Genomic DNA, 24,085 nt, shown 5'->3' with positions numbered 1-24,085 from the left:
CTTTAAAATATGTCCCTCAATTTGCAACCGCTCCTTCCACACACTTTTCTGATGTTCATCAGATGGAAAACTGAAAATACAACACAATTTTACTAGATATAAGTTCCATTATTCATTAAATATGTTTTATCGAAAAGAAAAAAACAACACGACTTTTTAAACAAATTTTGCAAAAGAGCCCTTCTACGCCACTGGTCAGCCATTTTCATTTTTTCACCAGAATGCGTTGCATTCACATTTTGGCCAAATATTGTATAAAATCGAGTTGTTACACACAATTTGAAACCGCAGATGGATAGATTATGAAATTGGCTTACTAATGATACAGAAATTACTAAGCCAAGGCAAAGAAAACGCGTGTGTAACAACTTTAAACGAGACTTCCAAACCCTTCAAACACTCACCTGTGGAAGGACAATGTTGAGGGATTGTCCCTAAATTTGCTCCTGCAGTTTTTCGCCAGACAATACATGTCTGCATTCCAGTTCACGTACTTACTGTTTTACCACTAATTTCACAGGACAATTCAAAAAAAAAGTTCAAAAATTTTCCCAAGTCAACTTCAATTGACGTTTGGAATCCGCGCGCAACGACGACAAACTTCAGCTTCGGAGACTCGCCGCAACATCTCTCTTGTTTGTGGCGCTGTTTACAAAAAAGCGCCAATACAATAAATTTAAATATATTTGTACTACGTGACGCCTCCCTGATTATGTGCTTCTTGAATGCTGACTTTAGTCTCCAATATCCTCAATAGTTTTTCTTCTGCTATTTGCAGAGTATTCAACAGCAATCGCTTTGGCTAAGAGGTACGAATTATCATCAATTTGGGACATATTCATAGTCTACGGCAAATTGGAGTAATTACATTGATTTGGTCAGTGAATGATGTTTGCTTCGAACTTTTTCTTTTGCTGATTTTACACCTTTTTTGGCGGGACTTTTTTTTCAGTTGGCTACTTATTCTATTCTATACCATCTATGCTCAAAATTGTTCCGCATGAAGTGTCCAACCGTCTGAAAAATGTTCAATTGCGAGAACAAGAACGGCAAAAGTGGAAGAAGAATAAGCTCAGAAATAGCACAAAAACATCTTACAATCGTCAATTCTTTCTAGTTAGTTAATTCTCCATAATTTCATATTTACTCATACTTCTTATTGCCTTTTCTGCTCACAATTCTGCCATCGAGAACCCTTTTTTCTTTGGTTCTTGTTGATGCGTTTGGCGCGCGAGATGAAGAAGGTGAAACGGGGAAATAGACACCAGACAATGTTGAATTCTCTAACATCACTTGATTATAATTAATGCGATTATGAGAAACGTCCAGTGATGATTTCTGATCATGCAACACAACATGGTCGCAACGGAGACTTGCAGAGCAATCAATACAGTAAAATAAATTAATTCTACCCTTTTTGCTGATTCTTGTCTCCGCGACATGGGAGGAAATATTTCGTTTGACTTAAGAAAAACTTGAATCACGTGGTTTTTGATTTCCTCCTTGGCAGCACAATGAAAACCGGCTGTTGAACCATATTTTCAGTTGCAACAGATTCCCTTATTTTCCAAGGGGTTAACCACAACTAACATTTTTTATTGTTTAAAAATAGTACATTCTAGGGCGGTGGAAAGGGATATTTTTTAAATATGAATTATTTTAATAGATGAAAAATCTATTTTAAAAACAATTTAAAGACATTCCGTTTAAACATTTAGGCAAATTCTCAAGTAGATCAATTTAGTGAAGAAATGGAATCTTGTGGCTCTTGTGGTATGTTCAAAATAAGGATGGTCGTGAATTCATTGCTCGAACTTTAATGTCAATGGGATCTGATTATTGCAAAAGGCAGGGCCGGATTTAGAAATGTGGAAGCCCAATGCCCATTTGTGGGGACCCTAAAAATCGCAACTTTAAAATTTTATATAATATATATCGTTATTCAATGCTACAGGTAAATTTAAGCAACTTTAAGTTTACGTGACACCTACGACTTTTCTTTTACTATTCGAAACGACTCGAACTCTATCGAAAAAAAAATACTCCCTCTGTCCCGAAATAAGTCGTACGTTTGCATAGTACATTTTATATGAAAGAATGTACGACTTATTTCGGGACAGAGGGAGTAACAAACAGTACAGTCCCTCGGTTTTTTGTCTATGATATGACAGTTGCAGATACAGGTGAAAGGCCCAAACGAGAATAAAAATGTTCTTTTATGTGTTTAAAATTAAAAATTTAAATTAAATTCAATCTTTCGGAGGATTTCGTAAGCTGAAAGCTTGCTAAAGTCACCAAGAAAACTTTTCCTTGTAGAAAATTATGGGAAATTGATCAAAAATGGAATGGAAAATGCTCTTTACGAAGCTCTCTCTTCTTTTTTTCAAGAATTCAAGGCTAACCCTATTTTGATTATTTTAGTTTAGGGCCTAATGAGGAAAGCTTTCGCGAGATATTCCCTAATACTTCTTTTAAGGCGACAATGTACCTTCCTTTGAGAAAAGTTGATCAAAATTTTACCAACAATTCCTTTAAAAGCATATTTTGAAGATTTTGAAAATTAGGTTTTGCACAAGAATTTGGCAAAAAAATTAAGTTTTCAAAACATGTAAAAAAAATACTATAATGTGATTTAAATTTTTGAGGTCAGGTCTAATGGCCTCTACTCGACACATTGGGAGCAATTTTCGTCAAAAAATTGCTTTTTTTTTTTGAAGGAAATTGCCTGCAGCGCTGTAGGTGGAAACATCAGAATTCTCTTAAAAAATCCAATTTTTTGACAAAAATTACTCCCAATGTGTAGAGGCCTTAATATATCCAAATATGGCTAAAATTACTATTTCTCAAAATAAAAATTTGTTCAGTTCAAATTATTTTTCGAATTTATGTAATCTGTAATTGTTAGTTATCATACTTATTGGCCCCGACAGGTTTTTTTCTTATTCTGGTCTAGAAATATCAAAAAAGTCACAATATCTCCAAGGAAGCAGAAAATCGAAAATTCACGATTTTTGACCAAAAATATCTAAGCTCAGGAGTTAATTAGGATCTTGCAAAAAATATCTTAGATTTGTACATCCTTATAGTTTGTACTTATCCACAAGAATCGGATTTTTATCGATTCTAGATAGTCTAAAAAAATTGTTGTTTCCATGGGTACCCAGTGTCCCAAAGGAGCCTAAAGAGTTAATACTTAAAGTAGGTTAAACTGTAGCTTTTTTGTAATAATTTTTATTTTGTGGCCATTGTGACTATTGTGAACTTCTGAAAATGTGGAGGCCCTTAAAATGTGGGGGCCCGGTGCCATAGCCTCGGGGAACCCACCTAAATCCGGTACTGGCAAAAGGTATCACTTGTCATGCTTGGCACATAGTTTTCTTTTTTGAAGTTTTTAGTAATGAAATCGAAAGATAATTTTATTTAAAATTTACTGACCTTGTTAAAAATAGTACAGGATTTTGTGCATATTCCGAGTCATATTTAGTTTTCTGGTCCTCCCGGGTGGCTCTGGGGCTTTTTTACAACATTTTAGACTCTCTGCTCTGGAACAAATTTCAGAAACGCTTTGGCTGTTAGTTCAAATTCCTTGCAATTCGTTCTCAGATTGTAATAAGGTATGGTCGATCAACTTCTTTTCCCCTTTGATCTTAATGAATCCCTCAGGGCTCATTCTTGGGACCTAACACAGCTTTTTTATTCATCTTACGTGTTTGATGTGGCGAATGATGATTTACAGATGATCATATCCTTAATTTTTACCACCTAGCTTCAGTATTTTCATATAACTTTTCCAAAGAAAAATCTCAAAAATATTGTTCCACACTGCACTGTTTTTCACATGAATAAAATTGGTTGTTTGACTACTTGTTTTTCAAAATTCTTTACTCAAATGAAAACAGCACAACTCTCTCTCATTTTTGAGCATATCGCAAAGTCTTCCAATCTCCTTCGGTCTTTTTAGGGCAAAATATTCATTCATTTTTTTTCCATGTTTTAGCGTTATCCTAACTCCCATTAAATTGTCGTTGGTGCAACGGAAAAATGTCTTTCTCCCTTCAGTACTACTCTTCCCAATTCATCTTTTCTTGTCTTGCTCATGAGAATTGCTAGCCAAAACATGCCTGAATCCACCAGGTTGAAAGAGATCATGGAATCCATATGCGGTGATGTGCATTGGTGTGTGAGTGTGATGAAGAAGCCAGAAAAAGCCCCTCGTTTCCATTCCATCCACTTCCCGGCAAAACATCTGCTCGAAGAACGCTCTTTTGAGCTCTGTTTCTACCTCTTGCCGGCTCTACCTTCTGCCTCGAGTAAACCATCGAGTTAGTTTAGTGGTTGTGTCGCGATGATGAGGTCACATAGTGATCGAGTGAGATTCACTGAATTACCTCCAAACCGCGGAAGTTTGTGAAATTTCGTGGATTTTGCAGTAAAGAGGGAGAGTGAGAGAGCTACTAACAATGAGGCTCTTGAAGACATCGCTGTGGATTCTGGTGATCCAGATCCTGACAATTGTCATAGCAAGATCGCATCATCCGCGTCGTGAGTGGATGCGATCGGAAGTGATGGATGCTAATGGACTGTATCTGATGGAGTGGAGTGTTGAAGCCAAAGAAATCATTTTTAGGATTACAGTGAACACACGAGGATTTATCGGATTGGGATTTTCTTACAAGACTGGAAAAATGGCAAATTCAGATTTGGTTTTAGCATGGATTGACGATAGATCAGGAAAGGCTCATATTCTGGTAAGCAAACATTTTTTAGTTTTATTCTTCGATATTCAACATATTTTGCTAAATTCATGGGGAAGTTGTCCTCACAATCCTCAACTGTGAACTTGAATTGGAACTTTGAATTTTTTTGTCCCTCCTAGAAATTCCTTGTTTTGAAAAAAGAAGTCCCTCCGGCACCGACAATTGTTCAAGGAACAATAGCCCATACATTTTTCAACCCCTATTGAAGAGTTTGTGAGCATAGAAACGGGATAATTTCACACAAGAGCACACAAAAAAATTGACGCGATGTAGAAAAAAAAATCAGGACTCTTTTCTAAAAGAGCTTGAGTAGAATATTGTTGTGTTCCACTGCAAAATACCCAACTAAATTGCACAACTTTTAATCTCGATAAATTAGTTTACACTGAGAAAAATTGTAGGAAATATATAGGGGAGACTGGGGCACATGTAACCATTTTCGATAGATGCGAATTTGAGGTGATTTTCCAAGGACACCGTAATTTTTTGGAAAATCTTTCTTAGCTAATGTTTTACCCTTTTGTATAGGCAATACAACAAGGGTAATGCGGATGCTGGAAAACAATTGAGTTTTCCATAAAAATAAAATTTGTTTCACTGCGCATTTTTCTCTTTTCACAAAATACCTGGGGTAGAAGTAAACACTTTCTGGGGAGGATGTAAACACCCTTTTTTCCACCCTTGAAATTAACTTTGTACCACTTTCGATTATTTTAATTACTTAAGAGATATATAAAGACTGCATATTTTTCAAAAAATTACGACACTTTTTACAAAGAATAATTAAAATAGCAAAAAAAGTAAAATCATGCATATCAAAGACATTTTTCAGTGGAGTTTCCCCATATTTTGACATCATGTGATTTTTTATTGAACACAGCACCACCAATTTTTTTCGTAATCTATGAATTATAGATATTTCGCATGAAGGTCAATTTCCCGCTCTTTTACCTACTCATTTTGTGAAATTGAAATTGCCTGTTTACATCTACCCCAAATGCTGTTTTCTGACCAATTATTAATTCTTTTGAAATAATGTGAATCTCAATTTCTCTAGTAAATGCATAAATATAATCCTAAAAGATGTAGAAAAGAACTGGTATTGCTACATTTCGATTATTTTACACAGTTTTTAATTTCCAGGTGGAAATCCAAATGACCAAAATAATCGAAATATCAACATTTTCGGGAAAAATGATTTTCATTTTTAAAGTATTAGGATTTTATTGACCAATTCATCTGTGGACATACATCCCCATGGTATCTGTGAATGCTTAAATGGGTTTTATCCTCTGCAGTCTTAAAATTAATAAAAAAAATCACAGTGTTTACAACTACCCCAGTTTACTACTGCCCCAGTTCCCCCTATTAATATCTTTTTCGTCATCTCAGGTTTTCTTCATACTTAGGAGTTAAAATTGATTTATAGTTTTTGGACTTATTTTACGCCTATTCGATGTAAATTATTGCAATGTGATTTCAGTTTAGGTAATGTAAATTTTAGGTAATAAAAGATTTTTATTAAATAATTGTGGAATTGTCTGTCTGATTTATTTTTAAATTAACAAGGCTTGTGTTTTTATTTTCTTTTATATTCTATATTTTATATTTTTAAATATGTTTTTGACATTTCGATGAGAGTGAGTGAGATCTAGATCTATTCATCTCGCTCATTCTCATGGGAAATTTTGAAAACATGTTTACAAACAATAGTTATTGTGCGTTGGGCATTAGCTGAAAATTCAATATGGGTTCGAACATTGTATTTTTTTTTCAAAATTCTTTTAATGCATCTGACATACTTTTTTTCAGAAAATGTGTTAAAAGAGTAAAAGAAATTGTAACTTTTATAACTATTTTAAAAGAATTACTACAAAAAACATAACCTAAATTAAGTTTTTGGATCATCTCGTGAGGGATTACAATTGATCTGTAAAAATATTATTCAACCATTTCTTTTTCTGAGTGTACCAGTATATCTTTGCGTGCAATATTTCCGTGGCCCCGAGAAACCACACTTCTACCGGCAATTTTTGGGGCGGGAAGTGGTTCTGTTGGCTACTTGGTGGAGTAATCTCTTGCACTGTCTCGCCAAATTTGATCCCATGGAACCGGTTGCGATTTTGTTCATCCTCTTCGCGTTTCACTGAGGCATCCCAAGTAAACCAACACGCCAAATCGCGAGAATATGCCATTAGTGCGTATAATATAGTGCTATGTTTTAAAGAATGAGTGTGTGAGCTAAAAGAAGCAATATCTAGATGCAAAAGGCAGCGAAAAAAGATCCACCACAAATCTCTCTTGTTAATTTTTCTGCACAGCAATTTATTGATGAGGCACTTTTTCTGGCATCCACTTCTTGTTCACGCCAAGATTATTGCGAAATGGATTGGATGAGATATTGTGAGATATCGATGAGAACACACGGGACTAAGGCAGATTGCAATCAATTTAATTAATTGCTCAAGAGCAGGTCCGAGTATCTTTCAGTGTTTGAATTCATTGAATGATCCACTGTCTTCGTTGAGAACAACAAGTTTCTCCTCTTGCTATCTTTGTGGTTCTGAGATGTTCCTCAAAATCAAAATCACTGTCTCGTTGACAGGGAGACTATTTATCTTTTATTAATGTCGGATGATGTTAGATAAAGCGTTCCTATCCAGTCAAGAATCGGTTTAGCAGTGAAACACCTTTTCATGTATTTTCTTTCAACAAAATTAACATTTTTTTAAATGATTTAAAAAAATAAATTGAATTGATCCTTTGCAAGACTTAAGGAAAACTGGGGCAGTAGTAAACATGGCGTAGTTGTTAACACTGATTCTTATGTCTACATTACTTGGACATATGTCGACCATTTTTCAATAAACAAAAATCCTTATCTGAATTCATACACTCGTAGGGGGAAGTGGGGCACTTTTAAAAGTGGGGCACCTTTCAAATTGAGATTTTTCACCTATTTTTAAATAAAATTGAGTCTTATCGTGATATAACATAGTTGCACAAACAGATTGAGAAGCTAAATTACATTATGAAATATCTTAGTCCCACTTAAACAAAGGAGAAAAATCTCAAATTCAAAGGTGCCCCACTTTCAAAGGTGCCCCACTTCCCCCTATATCTCGCCCTCTGTAGTTTACGCAGTAGTGAAAACTACCCCATGTTTAATACTGTCTCTGTTCCCCCTATCTTTTCCTATTTTATTATAGATAAAATTTAAAATGAGATTACTAATTTTATATTGTATCAATTTTCTATATTTTTATAATATCTCAGTACTTTTTAAAGTATTACTTATTACGTAGCTTTTTAGAATATTCAAGAAACTTAAAACAATGCCCGAGAATTTAACTCGTTTGTCTGTTTGTGTTTAGTCTAAAACGGCAAAAGAGATAGTGATTTCTATCTTAGTGAAACCATGCCATTCAAGTTAATTCTAGATAATAAAACAAGACTACTCTATTCATTCAAAAAACTTGAAAAAATAAAAAATAAAAACTGAGAGAAAGAGACTCAAAAATTTAATTATTCATACTAAAGTAAATCATAGAGAAATAAATTCGACCCTCAGTTTTTGAATTTAGGAATTAAAAGGAAAACAGCTTTGTTGTTATATTTCAAAAAAAGTAAAGTTAATGCGTATTTAATCAGCAACCGCAGGTATTTCACGCAGTAACTTTAGGGGAAATTGGGGCACCATCGCATACTTTTGAACTTGTCTGCGGATTTTCCAAATGTAAATTTTATGGATATGTTGGTTTTCTCAATTCACAGTCTTGGGTATACGGTACATATCAAGCCAAGTAAGGATGATGTAAAACAATTCTATTTTCTAGGAAAGAAAAATTTAATAATGTAGGGAACCGACGTTGATATTAGATCAATGGACAAATCCGGTGATCGTCGGATGGGAGGAGGTTCAGCCCAGAATAAAAATTCTTTTCTTCCCAGAGCTTTCGATGCTCTACGCACCTTCTTCAGTGGCTGAAGGGTTGAATTTATTCTACATTCAATAATTTTGTTTTACAAAAAATATTTTTACACTCACTCGAAAATGTTAGGCTTTTTCTGGGACTTCGTCTCTATTGGGGACAAGGATGATGTCTTTTTTGGGTACATATGCAGCATATGCTGCATTGCTCAATGAAATGGAAGAAAATGATGGCATGCAACACGATTAGAAAACAAGTTTGAAAATAGGGACCAGTTGAAACCGCCAAAAAACGAGATGACCATTGTCCACGGAAAGTTGATAGGAAGAGAGGGGGAGAGCAAACCCCAGTCCCCGCAGTCAGAGCGCCAAAGAAGAAGAAAGAAAAGTCAAAGGCTCTCCAAGGAAGCCACATCAGAAAAGAAGAAGAAAGAAAAGTCAAATTATTTATTGGAAAAAGTGTTAAAAGTTTTTGTTAATTGCTGTAAAGTTGTCAAAAAGTGTGAAAACTCAGTACCTATGTACCCAAAAAAGACATCATCCTTGTCCCCAATAGAGACGAAGTCCCAGAAAAAGCCTAACATTTTCGAGTGAGTGTAAAAATATTTTTTGTAAAACAAAATTATTGAATGTAGAATAAATTCAACCCTTCAGCCACTGAAGAAGGTGCGTAGAGCATCGAAAGCTCTGGGAAGAAAAGAATTTTTATTCTGGGCTGAACCTCCTCCCATCCGACGATCACCGGATTTGTCCATTGAAAAATTTAATCATTACTTTTTCGCTTTTCACCCTAGGTACCTCCCACTGTTTTTAAAAACAATGCAAAATCTAAATTTATGTAATAAGTGTAAGACGAATCGGTTCCGCGGCTAAAGACCCTGCAATTATTTTGAATTCCTAAAAACTGGATTGGGTACATGATGTGCCTTGTCCCTAGGGTTAGCCCTCTATGTGGGAGGTGAAGGGTGTGCATCTTTACCGTCCAATAGTGAACATGGCTTTCGATGTGCATAAGCCCATCAAAAATAGTCTGCTGATTTCGTCACGAAATCGGCAGATTTAATCGGCGCGTCGGCAGATAATATGCCGACCGTCCTCATATTATCTGCCGACGTTTGTTCTCGAAGTGCAACACGACGCTGTTCTAAAAGTCGGCAGATATGTCTGCAGATTTTATGCGTCTGTCTCTTGCGATTAAAGGCAGACTCGACGTCTGAAAATCTGCTGAGACTTTTAGTAGCCTGTCTACACATATATTTCACTCCCCACGCCCCCAATATTATTAGGAAAATACTTTATTTCATTTAAAATTGATTTATTAATGACACAATGTCTACATGTGTGAAGGTGTGTTGTGTGTTTAGCGAAATTCTGTCCTGGAGATGATGTTCTGTCCTGAAATCTCAAAGTTGAGATGGGGCTTGCTCCGTGAGTCCCTTGAAGTGACAGATAAGACCCTCCTGGAAACACCTTCCACCTTTTTTCCGGGCTTTGATGATGATTTTCTGGAAGTGTACAAAATGTCCTAAATTAAATATAAATTAGGAAATAAAATATCTAAAACTTGTCTAGATGAATACACAATAACTCTATTTATATAAATAATGCATTAGGGAATTATTAAATCACAGAAATATCGTGAAATTCCCGAGAAAATAAATTGACAAGTGAAAAATTAAAGATGGCGAGCACTCGAAAATTGCACAAAGTATTTTTTTCTCGCGAAATTGAGGAAGAAAACAACTACACAATAAAAAAAAGCTTTATGTAACACATCTAGAATCTTTGACTAACATATTCCACTAGTTTATTTGAATGAAAATGGAAAACTTACCATGAAAATTAGTGGAAAACACGGAGCAACACAGAATGCACCTTTTCAGCTCGAAATGTCAAGAGCAACTAACGCCTCTCGCGGTTTTCACGCGCACTTCGCATTTCTTGTCAACAGTTCATCGAGAAACCCGTAAAAGTACAGTAAAATTAAATCGAAAAATCGGTGTAATACCGACAAAATTTTCGATGAGGATCGATGAGTTGATGGGAGACTATGGACATGGAGCACTCATGCCCTCCTTGGGCATAACGCTCTTGTAGACGATCAGTTGAACTTAAGTTGAGAGTGCAAACCTTGTTGGGAGAGAATCCTTGTTGGGCCACCACCACCAGTTGTGCTATTGTGTCCGCTTTCATAGACCACGGTTATTTTAATCTCACATAAGTACAGTAATATTATTTTAAAATATATACCCAAGAAGCAATTTTTTTTCTTAATATAATCTTGTAGAATTCTCTAAGTAAGGCATTATAGAACCAAAAATCTTTTTATTTGCTTATAACACTCTTGGTTCCATCACTGAGATTACTATAAGTAAAGTGGCGCACTCTTAAGGATGTTAAGAGCTTCTATAGGAATTTCAACAGAAAATTCTCACTCTAAGTCTTTTAAAAGTGCACTAAAAGACTTGTCTAATACTTGGTTCTATAAGGCAGCTATTTTGCTTCTTGGGTAAGATGGAGTAATATTTTGATTAAAATTTAATTCTTTACTTTCATATAAAAATCTAAATGATCACACTTGCGAAATCTTGTTATTTCATATAAAAAGATTTTTATTTCTTACCTAAGCTGTGTACAACGTTTCTTCAGTGGACAAGAATTCCTATAGTATACCTATGAATTCATATAGGTATCGTCATCTTAAGTCTAATTTCTAACAAAATAACTGCATTGTTCGGAGCTATCCCTATTCGGTGGTGCCCGAGTGTTCCCTATGTAAAAATAATCCCACGAGGTAAATCGATCGTTCATGCGATTTATCGGTGAAAATGTGTATCTGCATGGAATTTTGAGCAGTTTGAGTTCTGAAATGGTACGAAGAAATAAACTTAAAATGCTATCCTGACACTTCTGAAATCTCTTTTTTCTTGGCGTAATTCCAACCATCAAATTAAACACTTTCCACGTTGTTTCTTTTCCCACTATATACATTCTGGACAATACGAGGTGGAGAGCTCTTTATAAATTCAATGCCATGATCTTCCAAGTGAATCACCTGCCACGAATGCAAATGACTGCTTTTCGTGTGCCACTGTGAAAAAAATTATTTGTGCAAAACATTTATTCGCGAAGGGAAGGTATAAAAATATTCATTAATTAAAATACAATCTGAAAATTTTTCCTCGTTCTGCCAAAGTGGAAGATTGATGTTCAGAATGCAAAAGGCAATTTTAACTAGATAGCACAAATTCTGGTTAGCCAATCCAAGGTATAGGTCTCCTTTATATCTTCGTTTTGTTAGCAATGTTACAGAGTAAATGGAGGATTTTCATGGTTTGTGGCTTAAATTGAGTCTCACTGGAATTTCGCTACAAAAGAACTCATCGAAGATTACTGAGAATTTCAACCATGTAAGTTTGAGGATAGCCTTTCTGTTATAGTGGTGGCTCAACTGGCCAGAGGATGAGAGACGGAGAATAAAAATTCCAACCAATTTTGTAGATTCCAAATACATTGATCAACTACTTTTGGATATTTCATTGCCTATCCTCCTTTTGCTTTCCATTCTTCACAAGAAAAGGATGTCTTTTGTTATCTCATACTGGGAATCCTTTTAACAATTTGCGGATATTTGTGCAAGACATTGTTAATAAAAAGAGGGTTTAAATGAGATGATTGACAATAGAAGTGGCCAGGAGAGTTGGTGGTATCGAGGGAGAAATTGCAGAAAATACGCTTTGTTGATCACAATGTTACGGGAGTATCTGTTAATTCTCAGCTAGAAAAATAAACTTACAAAAAACTGCAATATTTCGCACAGAAATAATAAAACTCTTTCAGAGTCAGTATTATTCTTTTCCTGTTTTAATCAAGTACTAACTAAGAGGCTATATTGAGTTTTCCATTTCATACTATTTTATTTCAAAATGGAAATTTTTCAGGAGAACCTCTTTTTTTCAAATTCTGCTACTAGTACATCCCAAGTAGAAAATTAATTATCCTTGCAGTAAATATAATTCTTATTACACAAATAATGATTTATATCTTACATCTTACATCTAAAGTACTTAAGATGTTTTTTTTAAATATTTTACCATTTGGTTTAATTTGGCTGTCAGCAAATAATATACTATAAAAGGCGAAGACACAAACAAGAAACTTAAAATCCTGTGAGTATTATGGTCACTTTGGGAATTTTATCTCCCAGTGTTTCCTTTTATCATTTATTGTATGACCTCTTAAATAATATCTATATAGTGGTGCAGAGAGTGATGTTAAGGGTAAGAATACCCCACCTTTGTGAACTTAAGTGACATTGAACACACCTGAAGGTAAAAGGGTCAGTTGTTGATGATTTCCTGATCACCAATTTTGGGGTTGTCGCAAGAGAGAAATACCATTCAGCAATTTTCGCCCAATATTTCTTTTATTCATGCTGTTTCCAGAGAGTTTGGTGTAATTTATTAGAAGAATTTCCAAAGGCAATTTGTTGCTCTACACGTGCTCTACCATCTGCTCTACCGACGTTAAATTCAGCTTTATGCTCTTTTTCCATCGAAGTGCTATTTGTTCACAATTCTCATGCATCTGCCATACTATTTGAAATATAACCAACATGGGACAGAAAATCCAGTATCATGACGTACAATTTTGTGAAAACTTCTTTGTTTTGCATGTAGGTTTAATGGTTGCTCGCGCTCTGTTTATTTATTTAGTGAATTTTTGAACGAAGCAAATGTACATCTGCTTTGTTATTAAAAATTTGTATTTCTGCCTTAAAGGACAAACAATTTCTTGCACATTAAGTAAAAGGAAAGGAAACTCCTGCCCTGTTGTATGGCGCTAAGCATGATGAAAATTAGGATCATAGAATTTGTGATTAAAGCATAAACCCCTTTTTAAGTACCCCTTCACACCATCCATCTGTTAAAATGCTTCAAATGTTCTCTAAATCCATCAAACAGAATTTTTCCGAAGATTACATGCAATCAATCTCAATGCAATTTATTTGAGTGTCAAAGAAAGTCCGCTGGTCGAACTATAGATTACTATCAATAATCCTTTACAATGATATTCTGAAATTGGAAAATTGATACGATGATTTTCCAAGCTCACGATAGATTTTACTGTCTGCTAAACCACAGCATTTCCCATCGTGTGCAGAAAAGTGTGGAAATTTGAGAATATCCCTGCGATACTGCACACTGCTATTTCCGATCATATTTTAGCATCTAATGAGAGAATATGACTCCCTTGGGCTGGGATATTGCTTTTCTCTTCTTTTAGTCATTAATGTCCATGGGACACGGTGGAGATTTTCTCAATATCTCAACCAGGAGAAATTGCTTAAAGTTTAGTACTCGAATATCCATGTCATTGAGGAATTTTAATGATTACAACATTTGAATTGGAGAGGGTGGGATGGGGCAGTTCAAAGCAAAAGTTACAATTCTCAATTAATTTTCTTTCTAATCTGTCTGAAAATCCAGTGACCGAATTAGTTCATGGCCAAAATTACTCCACATCAGAATACTCTCCCCAAAAACAACGTGTTCAGATAAATAGAAAATTTAACCTTTAGTTAGACCTTTAGAGAGAAATGTCCTGGAAGTTTCTGAAGCTTTTTAACGAGGATTTTCCTGCTTAATTATTTGGCCATTTAATTTCCTGCCACAATTGCTGGAGTTATTGTTGGAAGACAGAGAAACAACTTTGTTTTCTTTCACCAAAAAGGCTCGTTTTCTTCTTCAGGATGAAGGAAGACTCATCCTTTCTGAGCCTCTTTAGGTCGGAATCCCACTGTGAAAAACGTGACGCATGTGGCAGCTGCAGATGAGACAATTCATCGTGTTTCATGAGTCGCGAGTGAATGGGTGGATTTGGTGGGTGGCTGGAGAGCATGGTAATATGACACTAAGAAAATGGATTGGATAACACGGGTGGGGGGTCATGGTGGTGAAAGACAAAAAAAAAAAAGCTTAAGAAAACTTTCTGTGGATGAATGATAGAATAGGAATAGTGACAGAATTGTTTTAGCGATGAATATGAGCTTTATTATTCCATCATCCATATAGAAGAGTAACATGAGGATTTACTGTAACATTAAATTTGTGCTACTCACATGCAAATGAGTGTATCACGCTGTCAGTGGTCTAGAGAAAAGGATATATTATGGTAAAGTAATTAAATTTTCCAAGCGAATTCACAAATGTGCCAGAAACTTTATCTTTCAATTTGTAAAGATGATACTGTTTATATTTATGAATTCTAAAACAACTCTCGTTATAGAACAATTCTTGCAAGAATTGACTATCATTTTTTTTTTAAATTGTTCATATATATTAATGTTTATTTTTTTATAATGGTACTCAGGGGCATAACAACGGGGAGGGGCAGGGGTACATTGCCCCCCCCCTAACCTGCCTCTGCCCCCCCCCCCCTGAGAAATCTAATCATTGTTTCAAAATTAGCTAAAATTGTCCATTGTTCTTCTCCAAAATCAAAACTCGGTAAAATATTTCCACATTTTTGTGATAAATTAAGAAGAAGTTAAAGATTCCTTTTAATTTTTTTTGTTTCCCCCCTTACCTGCCCCCTTTTAGGCCTTTAGGCCTATTTTGACCAGTATCCTGTGTTGAAAATCTTTTAAAAACCAAAAACGTCCACAAAAATATATACCAAAATCATCAATCTATAAAATTAAAATATCTCCCAAATACTGAGGAAAAACAATAAATATTTAAGACGGGAACCTTACACATTAATGGCCGTACTGAGATTCCTTTTAAATGTAAAGGCCTCTACACATTATTGTGAGCAATTTTCGTCAAAAATCGCATTTTTGATAAAACTTTTACGTTTTTATCTACAGCACTCCAGGCACTTACCTTTAAAAACGCATTTTTTGAAGGCAAGAAATGTTTAGAGTTCATAGGGAGCAATTTTTGTCGAAAGCTGATCTCTTAACAGATTTTTTGTACATTTCTTCCTGGAGGAAATACCGTCAATTTCTTAAAATAAAACAATTTTTGACATAAATTACTGCCAGTGTATATATACCTTAAGAAACAGTTTCTTGGCTGATCGATTTTCTTTCAAAACCATTCAAAGAAATATTTATTAAACGTTAAAGTAAAAAAAGGATATTGTTTTACTATTTCAAGACAAAATTTTTGAATGAAAATTATTTTTTTTAAATAATTAAAAAGTTATACAAATGATAATTTTTATTCAATATTTCAGTTCATATCTAGTAAAAATTTTGATAACATTTAATTTTTATCATAATTTATCATAATATCATAATTTCTGCATCTATTTACTCTTAAAAAAAATTTGATATATATTTTTTAAATGTAAATCAAAACTCTATACAATATTCTTCAATAGATTTTAACTTTGAGTAGTACAATAAAAAATCAAGAAAAACACATTTTTGCAATTTGAAACTAGGATCAACCCTTAAATATTTGTGAAGCCTCTTGGTTTCGCTGTTTTTATTAAAAACGATTTTTGAAAACTTATGTCTAATAAAAATTATTGTATTTTCGAAAATACAGAGACGAAAGCCAAAGAGCACTTGAGCAAACATAAAAAATTTTGAAGCACGTGATTTCAAGATTTTTTCTAGTTTTTCTTGGTTTAAATATGAAAAAAAAACTTATGAAAATCGAAAATTATTTTAAATTTTCTTCATATAAGAATTATCAGATACACATTTCACTTTAATTAGGGAGTACTGCGACAAAACGCTCTAGTGAAGTACTTTAGACAGCCATTTTGTAATTTTTTTTTTCGAAAAAAATAAAGACTTGATCGTGTCCTTTTCATATGAAAAATCGCGTAAAATCATAAAAAGGAAACTATTAATTTTTGGTGTCCTAATTTAGACTCCCCCCCCTAATGCATTGTGAATTAATGGGTGAGTGTCAATTAGAAGGCCAAAACTTAGCTAGTTTTCGGATTTTCTCTTTGAAGGAGAAGAGAACGGTCAATATTCTTGAATTTTTCTTGAGCGCCTCATCGCACTACTCCCTTATTTCAGGATAATTTGCAGTTCGTAATTTTTATCTGAGAAAAAAATTAATTTCCATTAGTGTATTTCATAGTTAAAATAAGAAAACCCGAAGAAAATCGTTAAATCGGAACTTTTTTTCAAGGTTCTTGAAAAAAAGCTTTTTGGGATAAAATTTTGACTTTCACATGCTCTAAAAAAAAATAAAAATAAGTTTTCAACAATTCTTTTAGTTCAACTAGAAGACAATTTATTGCTGAAGAGAATAAGCCTTTATTCATTTAATTTGGTCTATAAGTTTTTTTTTTATCTTTCCCGCAAATTCGACAAAATTTTAAAAATGAGAAGTGGAGAAAATACGCTTCAAATTTTCGAGCACATGCTAATCTGTTCGGCGCTCATTTGGTTACTTCGAATAAGCTTCTGAAATATTTATATGGTATATTCTAAGATAGTTTATCTATAGATTTAAACAATAAAAAATATAGACCAACTTTTGATCTTCTAATTTACACTCCCCCTTATGGCCTCTATTCACTAGAGAAATTTATGTCAATATTGGAGCAAATTCCCTACGATTGTGTAGGAAAAACTTTTTAATATGAACATAAATATCTCTAGTGTGTAGAGGACATTAAGGATGAGTATATTTTCAAAAATTTGAAAAGTAAAAAAAAATTTTGCCCCCCCCCCCCCCCCGTGAGCAAATTTCGTTCCTGCGCCCCTGATGGTACTTATCTACGAAGTATCCTTATTAAAAATAGTAAAAATTCAACATCTTGTTGCCCAAATCCCCCAATTCAATAAATTAAAAAATATAATAAGTAAATAAATAAATTTGCTCATCTAAAGAAGTGTAAAAGATGCTAATCTAGCGAATAGTGCTTATTTTCACGTGATATCGACGAAATAATCATTAATTACATCTTATATTGGAAGTGTTTTAATCTCAAATGCAGCACATGTAGGGGAAAGTGCCCATGCTTGATACTGTAAAATGATGTCCAAGATTTATGATTATTTTCTGATTAACACACAAACCGAAGCGATTCTTGCACTATGATAAAAAAATGTCTCACTTATTAGGTTCTTAATCCCACCTCAAATAGTTCCTGGAAATCCTTAGATTATCCTCAAGAAGAAAATGGAAATTCAGTGGCGATTTTTATACAAGTTGGGTCCGGGGCCTTCCTGTATAAAAATTGATTCGACAATTCGGAGGCCCATTTTCACTGCAAAAAATTCACCGAATACAAAAAATTTCACATTAATATTTAGACGGAACTCTAATCTATCTGCTTAAATCGTCTATATGAGTGGTTATTAGTTTTAAAATCACTTTTATGTAATTTTTCTAAGCCATGTTTTTATGACATTAAGGCGCTAGCGAAAACCATTTTTTCACTTTGAGTCCATGAAAATGTCATTCTGCAACCTTAAAATTCAGGCAACAGGGTTGAAGATTATGTCAATTGTCGACAAAATTGGCGGATTGCAATATGTGTAATTATGAAATAATCACATCTAATGATATAGTTGCAATATTAAAATTATCATTCATGGATCCTTCTTAGAATATAGGATGGACACAGGTAGAATTTATGAATTTGTTACCACCCACAAAAACAGTGTCCACCGAGTAAAAATATTTTTACATAAATATTAATACTGATGACCCCTCTATGTGCCTATGATAGTAGTTTTCGTGAACAGCGACATTAATTAAGAAATACTTATGAAATATCATGTATCGAAATTATAGTTTTGGGCCTATTTTTCATTTTTGCTTCCTGAAACTAGGAAAAAAGAGCTGGGATCCTATTTTTTTTTAGGAAATGTGAGGCTTAGGACCAGCTATTGAAATATATAATAATGGAGTTTGGCAAAAGATCAGTAAATACAGCCCAAGCCCAATATATGTGCCATTCGAATGGGTGCCTCTTATCGCCCGGATCTTGCAACGCAACCTGCGTGGCCATTGAACGAGTTGAGAGTTTCAAATACCTGGGACTAGTGATAGATAGCTCCTTGAAGTGGAATGTGCATATTGACAGGGTGTGGGGCGGTATGCGGGTGGTTCTGAGGCAGATCTACAGTCTCAGGAACTCTTGCTCTCCCGAGCTCCTCAGATCTGTCTACTTCGCATTGGGCCAATCCCGACTAAGCTATGGCATAGTGTTCTGGGGAGGTACCTATGAGACCCACTTGAAGCATCTGTTTGTGGCCCAAAAGGCTGTGATTCGATCTATGTCCTTTGCTGGATGGAGGGACCATACTGCGCCGCTGTTTCTCAGATGGACTATCCTTCCTGTACGTCATTTATATGTTCAGAGAATCTCTTATATGTTCATCAGGAAAAATGTGCACTCTCACTTATTAATGGAGAATTCACGCGGCCTGAGGAGAAATGAAATCCTTATTGTACCGAGACCCACCACAGAGGCGTTCAAAAGGTCAATTAATTACCTAGCTCCAATGATAATAAACCGTCTCCACTCACATTTGTCACATTTTACGCAAAGTGAAATTGACGGGTTCTTTCTTGCGTACTTGCACCGATGATAGCTTGAAAAATTTGATTAGCTCGATTTACACATGAATTTTTGCTTAAATAATCTTTACTTTAAACTTTCATTGTTTGCAAAAAGTCCAGCTAAACAGTCTATAGACTAAGCTGGTGTAACTCTTAGTTTAACTAATGAATAAACTGAAACTGAAACTGATATTGCGATGAGTCATAACTATTGAATAACATAGGAAAAAAATAGTTATTATCAAGTTTGGATCGTATCAAGCATGGTCACTTTCCCCTACAAAGTACCTTTAATTTAACACATTCATTAATCTCAAAGGTTTCAGATTTATGTGATTTACGTGAAATTTGGGAGCAAAATTTCACATATATATTAGAATCACCGTCAAAAAATCGAGTGTAATGAAAATGTACATTTTATTATAATGATTGGTTACGATAATGGGTAATTGACATGCCTCAGATCCTTTTTCGCGCGTTTGAAGCTTTGAAAGCAGAGACGATCCCTCATTTGTATTCACCTCAATTTGGATTTTCCACTGTGGATTCTATATTTGAATGGAATGGGTGCAAAATGAGATGTTTGGTGGAAATTTCAATAAATGTTTATGAAATTCCGTATTACGGAGAGGCGTAGTTTCAGGCTTTCAAATCTTGAGATGTTGTAACTCATGTCGAAATGACTTCTGTAAAATATGTGGTTTACAAAATTGAGCAAATTGTTGTAATTAAAGTCAACGGGTGAAAGTTAAGGTAGAATTTAATAAGATGCGTGTGGCAGATGAATGACATGGGAAGGGGGGAAGAAGCTTTTCTCCAGCCACCATGAAGACACATTTGCCAAGGGATTTTCTCTGGCAAATGCTTTTGGGTTGTAAATTATCCCATTTAGCTACCTCACTAAATATACATTCAGTTGGTGTGTCTTCAATATCTCCTGTGTCTGTCTCTGCAGCATCCAAAAAGATCTTTTGTATGTTGAGCACTGTTGAGCGTTTCTGTGGATATGAGGATGATTTAGTGATTTTTGACTAGAATTCTTTTATCCCAACATTCATAGGGAAAACTCGAAGTTAACTCATGCACATGAGACCTATGTTTCAATTCTTGTCGTTTTATAACATGCCCCAAGGGATGAAACAACTCAATTTGCTGCTCTTTTCCTCCTTCCTTCATGTCCTCTTAATATCAATTGCTATTTTGGCAAATTTTCACGTGTCTCTTGTGTTTTGCCTCAGCATCATGCTCTACATCACCTCATATACTTCCCTTATAACTGGTTGGCCGCATACAAGGCAAATATACATATGTATTATTATATATATGTAGTTATGAACAGAAAAAGTGCCTAAGAAAATTATTTTATGAGGCCAATGAGATTACAAACAAGGAACATGATGGGGCTTTTTTTTGTGCCTACACCACTCAATTTTTCCCATTTAAGATTCCCAAGGTGAAAGTCGATGACAGGATAGAAAACATCCCCATGTTATCACCTTTCTGGCAATATCCTCAGAAGTTTCTTCTACAACTTTTGCTCAAGTTCCCATGGAATTTACCTGAGAGAGCTTTAGTAAAGATTGCATATTTATTTCGTTCGTCTGGAAATAAATTCGGATTATATTCCTTCTAAGATGTTATTGCTATTTTGAGGATTAAAATAGAGCAATAATTTATTTTAAATCAGAGTTTAGCTATTCTTACCTGGTATTTTCTGGCATTGACAAGTGGATGCTAATTTAATTACGAATTTGAATGAATAAACAAATTTATTTTTATTCAATGTATATAATTTATTCAATAAAAATTCAATTTCACAGAAAAAAATATTTTGTAAAAATATTCGTAAATGTTTGTGAATTCCTATGAGGGAGTTACGAAATGCTCGTGAATCGTATAACCCACAAACAAGTTTGTGAACGTTTGTACTTTTTTCACAAACATTGTGCGTAACATGATCATTTAACGAGCTTTTTTTGCACTTTTACAAACATTTGTTCATAAATGTTCATAAACACACAAAAAATGTTCGTACAATTTTGTCATTTATTCGTAAATGTTCGTAATATGTTCGACAGGAAAACAAACATTTACGAACAAATGACAAAATTTTACGAACAATTTTTTTGTGTGTTTACGAACGTTTACGAATAATTGTTTGTAAAAGTACAAAAAATGCTTGTCAAGTGATTATCTTACGAACAATGCTTGTAAAAAACTACAAACTTTTACGAACATGTTTGTGGGTTATACAATTCACGAGCATTTCGCAACTCCTTCATAGGAATTAACAAACATATACGAACATTTTTACAAAACATTTTTTTTCTGTGTTATCATTTATTAATGTTTGGATTTAATTCAGATTTACTCAGGATTTCAAGACATTTCCAAGGGGGAGATATTTGGGTGAAAATGTGTACACCACTTCCAGACACTTCCACGATTTTTATGGAAGAGACCTTCGCACTTCCAGAACTTTGCAACACTCTCGATAATAATGCAATACTTCCAGCACTTCTTGCACATCATGCACTTCTTATACTTAGAAATTAATACTTTATTTATTGTGATGAAAAATCTAATTAAGGAAATTCTAAAAAAAATCTCAAGAAATTTATTTTTACACATATTTTTTTTTTTAATTTTGCTTATATTTTGAATTTCTTGCGCCAAATATTCTTGCATTACTTTCAATATTTTAATATTATCTGCATTTTACGAAGGGGTATCAACATATTTTGAATTTTCCTAAGAAACTGTGAAGCTACTTTTGGAAAAATACGTATTGTCGTTTGTAATTATTGAAACTGCTGGAAAGTCTGTAAGAGTTCAAAAGTACGAGAGCAACAACTAATTCAGCACTTCAGACGTATCTTTACATTTTATTGAGCTTGATTCTCTCTCTGGCTTCAAAATCCTTTAAAATTAAAACATTTTGCACTCTTGGGAAAAATTTTAGATGATTGCTAATCAACTTTTGCAACAAGCTTGGCTATTTTTCCCAGGATCTTTTTCGCTATTGTTGTATTAGATCAATTCCTCATCACCTGTCGCCAATCGATCCGCAAACAAGATTTTTTTATCGCAACATATCAGGAGAAAAATGGCCACAATCATAAAGTTATGCTTTTTCCTTTGAGTGAAAGAATGTGGCACCTACGTGCCGAGCTTTTAAACACATCCAAGCCTTTCTACATAGCGAAATACGATCTAATTATTGTTTTCCGACATTTTCACAGTTTCTTCAATTGCTATCCACAAATTATCTTCTACTAGGATTCTCACAATATTGGCATCAATATTAGAGACCCTTTAAAATGAAATTGATATTTAAAAGAATAAATCCCTATTACTAAATTTTCAAAGCCACTTCTCAATAATCCTTAGATCAAGGACGAAATCTAAATAAACCCACAAAATGTTCCTTTAATGGAAGTACATCACTTAGACCTTCCCAAAATTAGTCTAGCATTACATATTACAAATGCACCTTTTCGTTCCTCATTTTGTAATAGTCCTCAAAAACACAAATCTACTTTTTGAAGAATACTTTTGGCATCGAAGAGATATAATACACTAAAACCTTTCCAGTAAATGCAAACAGGTAAACAAAAAATGGTAGGGGATACAGCTTAACGACATTCGCGAAAAAGTCCCATGAATACGATAAATTAGAAAAAAAAATTATATCAAATTTATTGAAAGTCAACTGCAATGCTATGTCATTATTTGCGAGCCACTACATGAATTTTTAATTCCTGCAAAAATTAAGGAAAATTATTGTTCAACTGAATATTTTCCTGGGAAAAATTACGACACAAATTAAGCTATAATAAATTTTAGCGTATTTGCTCCATTTCAAATTATACTGTCGCTCGAATTAAAAATCTCAACTAAAACTAACGTAGTCTGAAAAATTCGTAATTAGGCAAAAAAAAATTATATTTGAATACTCCCACTTCCAAAGACTTCCAAGCACTTAATTTTCACCTGTACACCACTCCCTACCCTAATATCTCCCCCTTGGACATTTCGAATGAATCCAATATTCGAATCGATTCCAATGAATTATATAATATTTTTTCAGAACTGTGTATTTTTGCAATGGGGTGGCGATTGGAATTATGCGGAACTATCAAAAAAAAATCTATAACTATATTTCCTTTTGGGTTAAAACAAGAAAATGAATAGCAGATAGATAAGATGCGATGAATAGCAAAGGTAAAATCCGAAGGAAAATTCTCTAGGAGGATATATTAATTGAAGTAGATGCCAATTGCAACAGATTGTTTGACTAATTGTGTTGTAGTGAAATTGAAGAATGTGCTTAGGAAATCGATGCTGTCTAATAAGAGGTATAATCAAACAGATTCATTCCAATCTCACCCTCTTGTACCAAATTGTATTTTGTAGCAAACAGGCAATTTACAGAAAGGGGTTGTGGAATCAGTTCGCAAAAGGATGTTTGACCCAGAAATGTAATACATTGTCTAACACATACACAATTATCATTATTTTGTAACTAAATACTTAGCAATTTTCTCCTATGCTCCTAATGGCCTCATAGCTAGTTCAATTCATTTGCTAACTTGTTGAGATCACTGTGGTATTTTCCTCCGATCACGGAAAATTTCCATTTCAACCCTATCATTTTGCATTAGGTGTGGTAAAGTCATCGTGAAGACTATTTATCAATTAATCTCTCCACCATTAACCCTCGTGTTGGATTTCAAATCAATTTAATTGCAATCCAGCTCGTCCCTCGTCCAGACAATTTAGATTAGAGCTTCCGGCGTGTGCTTGAGAAATCTTCAATGACTGAAAACTGCGCATCGAAATGGTGATTT

At 34.2% G+C, this 24,085-nt stretch overlaps 1 protein-coding gene across 1 annotated transcript in view; it reads left to right on the top strand.

Annotated features, from left to right (window-relative positions):
• The first annotated feature begins 4,130 nt into the window (after positions 1–4,130).
• Positions 4,131–24,085, top strand: part of LOC129803840 (MOXD1 homolog 1) — a 45,099-nt gene continuing 25,144 nt past the window's right edge. Inside the window, exon 1 of the mRNA XM_055850653.1 lies at positions 4,131–4,748. Coding sequence (XP_055706628.1) covers positions 4,461–4,748 — 288 coding nt within the window. The 5' untranslated portion in view covers positions 4,131–4,460. The remainder of the gene's footprint in view (positions 4,749–24,085) is intronic.

The sequence above is a fragment of the Phlebotomus papatasi genome, chromosome 2, assembly GCF_024763615.1.
Source record: "Phlebotomus papatasi isolate M1 chromosome 2, Ppap_2.1, whole genome shotgun sequence".
Classification (NCBI taxonomy): Eukaryota; Metazoa; Arthropoda; class Insecta; order Diptera; family Psychodidae; genus Phlebotomus; species Phlebotomus papatasi.
The sequence above is the reverse complement of the archived record's forward strand: the minus strand, read 5'-3'. Positions and strand labels throughout refer to the sequence as shown.